Source organism: Mustela lutreola, chromosome 5 (assembly GCF_030435805.1).
Source record: "Mustela lutreola isolate mMusLut2 chromosome 5, mMusLut2.pri, whole genome shotgun sequence".
NCBI classification, from domain to species: Eukaryota; Metazoa; Chordata; class Mammalia; order Carnivora; family Mustelidae; genus Mustela; species Mustela lutreola.
Window position 1 is genome coordinate 60,469,066 of NC_081294.1, and position 6,000 is coordinate 60,475,065.

The 6,000-nt window shown below is 43.9% G+C and overlaps 1 protein-coding gene across 6 annotated transcripts in view; it reads left to right on the top strand.

Moving 5' to 3' along the window:
• Positions 1–4,468, top strand: part of KCNIP1 (potassium voltage-gated channel interacting protein 1) — a 339,834-nt gene extending 335,366 nt beyond the window's left edge. For all 6 annotated transcript variants that reach the window (XM_059174280.1, XM_059174279.1, XM_059174282.1 and 3 more), the window contains 3 exons: positions 123–227; positions 1,077–1,139; positions 3,605–4,468. In XM_059174280.1, the coding sequence (XP_059030263.1) occupies positions 123–227; positions 1,077–1,139; positions 3,605–3,652 (216 nt within the window). In that variant the 3' untranslated portion in view covers positions 3,653–4,468. The remainder of the gene's footprint in view (positions 1–122; positions 228–1,076; positions 1,140–3,604) is intronic.
• The last annotated feature ends 1,532 nt before the right edge of the window (positions 4,469–6,000 follow it).

Here is a 6,000-nt window from a genome sequence, read left to right on the forward strand (position 1 = left end):
CAGCTGGAGAGAATCCTTTTAATCACCTTCATTCACAAAGGTGACAAGGAGCCCCCAATTTTCACCTAAAAAAGAACTTGACCTCATGGTTCCCACGCTGTGCTTCCCTATCATCTCTCCAGGAGATGATGGACATCGTCAAAGCCATCTATGACATGATGGGGAAATACACTTACCCTGTGCTCAAAGAAGACACTCCGAGGCAGCATGTGGACGTCTTCTTCCAGGTAGGTGCACACACACTGTGCGTGAGCTGTAAGCCCAATGGATACCAGTCAACCCACAAGCATCTGAGCAAGTGGTGTGTGTCCAACTCTGTGCTAAGTATTGCAGAAGCCAGGAAAGAATTACAAGATTTGTTCACCTCTAAGTAACAGATGATCTCATTTTGCAGGCAAATATATACTATAGAACAGGGAAGTATATTAGGAAGTATAAATGCTAGAGTATAGACACTAAGTTCCATAAAAATTCTTGGTAGAGCAGAATAGTGAGAGAAGATGTCATTAAAGCACATATATGTAGGTGTTAAAGCTTTATGTCTGGGGAGTAATGGAAAATAAAGTTGGAAACAAGGGTGGGCTGGATTGAGATCTTTAATTGAGGAGGTTTAGCCTTGATTGGGTGACTACAGTTACTCTATGACTAGAAGAGTTGTATGACCACAGTGGTGTTGCAGTAAAAGACTAAGTTAGTCTCAAGATTCTGTAGCCAGAAAATAATGGAATAATCAGTGAAATTTAGGTCTTCTAACTCCTTAGAGTATTTCTTTTAGCATATTGCATTAAATTTTATGTCTGGTAAAGGGTGAAAAAAAAGGACTAAGCTAGTGGTACAGTTTTGAAGATGTCTGAGCTCATTCTTGTCTAATCCTCTCACTTTGCGGATGGGAAAAGCAGAGGCTCATAGAGGCTAGAGTCTGGGGAATTATCTGATAATTGGTAATGAGAGCCTAGAGCAAGTCTTTCCATTTTAAGGAAGCTCAGGGTGTCAGGCCCTTTGCTCTCTTAGCAAAGAGCAAGTTTTGAAATGCAGATTACCAAGTTTGTTAAAGTTCTTCCTGTTGTGTCTTGTAGAAAATGGACAAAAATAAAGATGGTATCGTGACTTTAGATGAATTTCTTGAATCCTGTCAGGAGGTAAGTAAGGAGAGACCTCAGAATATAAAATCTCTAGATCTGGGAAAGGAAATCTGGGGGCTGAGGGCCTGCAGGAGGGAGGGAATGAGAAACCTGTGGCCTCAGGTCAGAGCCACTACCACCACCCCCACCAACAGCAAACTCAGAATTCCAGCTCCCTCCCCTCCTGCAACTGGCCTGTGGTTGGTCCTAGCTAAACACAGTCTGAGCCAGACAGCCTGAGCAGGATATGGGCTGGGGTGGATGTGAAAGCCCAAAGGGGGTCTCTGAGAAAACAAAGACTTCCCAAGTGGGCAACACTCATTTTTTAACCTGCTTCTGGCTCAATGACCCACTCCTCAAACTACAAGGGAATATATGGAAGAAAAACCCTAAAGCTGTAATTCTCAAGCCATAGTGTGGCCAAAATTGCCTAAATGATTCTGAAAATGAACACTAGATGGCTGGGGGTGGCAGGTGCGGGGATGCGGGGGGGGGGGGGGGGGGAGCGAGGGGGATGTGGACTGTAGAAATCTTTGTTTTAACACAAATGCCCTGGGGATCAAGGCTTCTAAAACTTTAATGGGCAAACCAATGTCCTTGAAGATCTGGTGAAAATGCGGATTCTAATTCAATAGGTCTGGAGAGGAGTTTGAGACGCTAAGTTTCTAAAGGTCTCCCAGGTCACACTGGTGCTGCAGGTGCTCGGACCACATTTTCATTTGTTGAAAGGATAGACTAGCCCAGAGTCTCTGTCAGAAACTGAACTGGGAACAGCTGCTTTTATCTACTTTAGAAAAATGCGTTTACAACCCCACCTTATTTCAGAAAAGTACCAGTCACCCTGAGCTCACCCAGTAAGAACAGCAGATGCATGAAAGCAGGAGAGAAGTTATCAACGGGTACTGAGGACCTACCAAGTTTCAGGTGTATGCATGACCTTCACAACAGCCCTGAGAGGCAGTGGAGCTATATCCAGGGTGGTATTCAACATATTCAGTAATGAGAGTGGACTGAGAATTGATCACTTTTAACTGATCTTGACCAATGCCATGGAGCAGTGCCCTAAAGGGATCTTTCAAACTTGCCAGCCTGTTAACTGATGGATCTTTGGATGCTCCCGGGATCCTGGGCCAGTTCCCAGATAGACAGAGGGTAAGATGCTCAGTGGGAGGCTCAGGTCAGCAGTTACTTACCAACAGGGCTAGTAATATTTCAACATGATAATCATGAGCTGGGCAATGGGCAGTATTGATCACGCCCATTTTAAAGAAAAGAAAACCAAGACTTTGCAAAGTTAAGAAATATGGCTAAAGCACAGTAGGTGACAGAGATCAGAGACAGGTATCAAAACTATAATTTAGAGGGAAATTGGAAGGGGAGATGAACCATGAGAGACTATGGACTATGAAAAACAATCTGAGCGTTTTGAAATGGCAGGAGGTAGGAGGTAGGGGGAGCCAGGTGGTGGGTATTATGGAGGGCACGTGTTGCATGGGGCACTGGGTGTGGTACATAAACAATGAATTCTGTTACACTGAAAAGAAATAAATTTTTAAAAAAACTAACACAAAAGGAAATAGAAAATCTGAATAGTCCTATGTATGTTAAAGAAACTGAATCTGTAATTTAGAATTTTCCCATAAAGAAAATGGCAGACACAGATGTCTTATTCTGTAAATTATTTCAAACTCTTTCCAAGGAAGAAATGATAGTAATCTCATACAAACTCAGAGAATAGAGAAAGAGGAAAAACTTCTCAACTTGGTTTATGAGGCTATCATAACCCTAATATGAAAATATTACAAGCCTATTACAAAATAAGAAAATGTTCAAGCTAATATAATCCCTCTGGATATAGGTGTAAAATATCAAACCAGTAATATGTAAAAAAAAAAAAGTTTATTACAGGAGCACCAGTTTTGTTTAGTGTTCAAAAATCAATAAAATTAACAACATAATAGAGTTTTAAAAAACACAATCATCTCAGTAGATGTTGAAAAATCATTTGATAAAATGCAGTTGAGCAGAGTTTCTTAAAAGAAGTAAAACTCACTGTTTCCCTTGATAATTTACTTCTTATAAATTTCTTAAGGCCAGGGCACCTGGGTGGCTCAGTCAGTTAAGTGTCTGCCTTCAGCTCAGGTCAGGATCCCAGGGTCCTGGCATCGAATCCCGCATCAAGTTCCCTGCTCCGTGGGGAGCCTGTTTCTCCCTCCACCTCTGCCTCTCCCTCTTTCTCTCTCTCATGAATAAATAAATAAAATCTTCTTTTTTTTAATTCCCCAAGGCCAAAGAAGGTGCTTCTTGCCTTGAATTGGTAGTCACTCTCTAGGCCCCCACTGCTTACTCCTATTTCTTGTGCCCTTGCAGCATTCTTTCTGCATGGGAAACCCACACTGGAGACGGGCTCACTGTTACAGATCTTCTCAGTGAGGAGCCTCAGAGAGTTCTAAACATTCTCTTTTCATCCTCCTCCCCTCCAGGATGACAACATCATGAGGTCCCTCCAGCTGTTCCAAAATGTCATGTAACTGTGGACATAGCCATCCGGCTCTCAGAGACATTGTATACTGAACAACCACCTCTTAACACCTCAATCTGCCCTAGTTCTGACTTTGCACACCGACTCTTGGGACAGAAACACCTTTTACATTTTGGAAGAATTCTCCGCTGGAGACTTTCTATGGAACCCAGCATCATATGGCTCAGTCTCTGATTGCCAGCTCTTCCTACTCCATCTTCTTGAGAGAGAGAAGATGAAACTGGGTTTGTTTTGGAAGCATGCTCATCTCTTCATGCTGCTGCCCTGTGGAAGGTCCCTCTGCTTGAGCTTAAACAGTAGTGCACGCTTTTCTGCTTGCGTGTCCCAGCCCACTGCCTCCAAGTCCAGCAGACCTTGATGTATCCAGAAGCAAGATGACCTGAGCCAAATGCACACCATCCTCTGATGGCCTCCCAAACCAATGTGCCTGTTTCCCTTCTTTTGGTGGGAAGAATGAGCATTCTACAGAACAATACGAATCCATATATGACCAGATTGGGAGAGCCAGCATTTAACATATATAGGATAAAACTGAATTCTTAAGCATGGCATTGTCTGGTGACACAAACTACCCACATCCTTTGTTTCCAGAGACAAGAACCAATAATTCTTTCTCACACTGGCATCTGTGCTGGTAGTGCAAGTCCCTTGATGTGTCCAGGAAGAGAATCAATGTCCAGTTGTCCATGCCCTCACTCCATCTCCTGCTAGAGCCCATCACTGCATGCCCATCCCAGAAAGCCCAGAATGCCTGCAAATTGTAATTTTATACCATGTTCTAATCAATAAACAGAACTATTTCTTACACCTTTTATCTTCATTTTTTTCCATGACTCAATTGAGCAGGAGAGGTAAGCTGTGAAAAGGGAAGGCTCACCCGCTCAGTTGGCATCCAGTTATTAGTACTTGCTTGGTGCCAGACCCAGTGCCAGTTGTCATCCTCAGCTGCCCCCCAGCAAGCATCCTATTTAAATGCAAATACTGTGACTATAAGCAAGTAGGTGAGACCTCTTGAGACCTCTCACACCTTCCTTCCAACAAGATTACCAGTCTCAAGAACTTCTGCTGTAGGAAGTCCAGAGTCACATGTGATATGGTTGGAGATACAGAGTTGAAAAGGTGGCCAGAACCTCCTGCTGAGGGCCTTGGGGTCCAGGGGTTGATCAAGTAGCTTCAGCCAAAAGCAGCAAATTATTACTTACACTGGACACTATGTCTTAGAGTCCCCATTTAACATCACATTTAAAAAGATGAAGAGTTAACCAAGACATTCTTGGAAGGAAAGTGATTTACTGAACACCTATTATGTTCCAGGTGTGCACTAGGGGCTTACATACATGATCTCATTTCACACTGATGTCGAGCACTCTGGGAGACAGAGTCCTCATTTTCCTGGTTAGGACACTGAAGCTCGGAGGTAAGGGCATCTGCCTGGGGTAGCACAGCTCCATAGAGATTGAACTCTTCCCACTCTATCATAGAGCCTTCCTGCCAAGGGATTCTGTCTCTCCCCAAGGAACTGAAGGTACCACACACAAATCTCATTCATCTGTAGTCAGTTCAAAGAGGCATGGGCATTCTTTGAATCCAAATAGCAGATGAAGAAACAGATTCAGTGAAGGGGAAAGCCGTAACTACCCATGGGCCACTAGCAAGAGCAGGCCCCCACAAGTCACACGTGTGCACAATACTCCCAGTCTGGTTGACATTGACTACAATTTCTCATGGATGGAAACTGTAGAGGATGTGGCTCTGTTTCTCTGGGCTTCTTGTGTGCTGCCATGTGGTCATCTTGGGCTGCTAGACATGTGGCCAGCCCCTAGTAAGTCATACATACACTTAAGCCCAAGTAGAGGATCTGTACTTGTGAACCTTCTCATATTGGGGGGGGGGGGGTCTGAACCTGCATCAAGAGGCTATACAGTGTCTCGGCCATGGTTCTCCACCTTGGCTGAATATCAGGATCACCCGGGGAACTTTGAAAAATGCCAGTGACAGGGTCCCACCTCAGACCAATTGAAGTAGAGTCTCTACCAGTGAGGCCCAGACATCAGGATTCTTTAGAATCTGCTCAGGTGATTATAATGTGCATTCAGAGCTAAGGTAGGGAACTGACCACACCCAGTGCTAAGACTGGAGCACATGATCTGAGCCAGAAAAGGTGGCCAGAACCTCCTGCTGAGGGCTATAAACTATAATGATTGGCTTAGGGATTGGCTTGTTACCCAACCCAGTCCAAAAAGCATGAATCACAAGGTCATGCTGGGAACAAGAGGAAAAAGATTGTCTTTCTCCTACTGGACATGAATAGGATTGTATACAGTCGTAGAACATGTT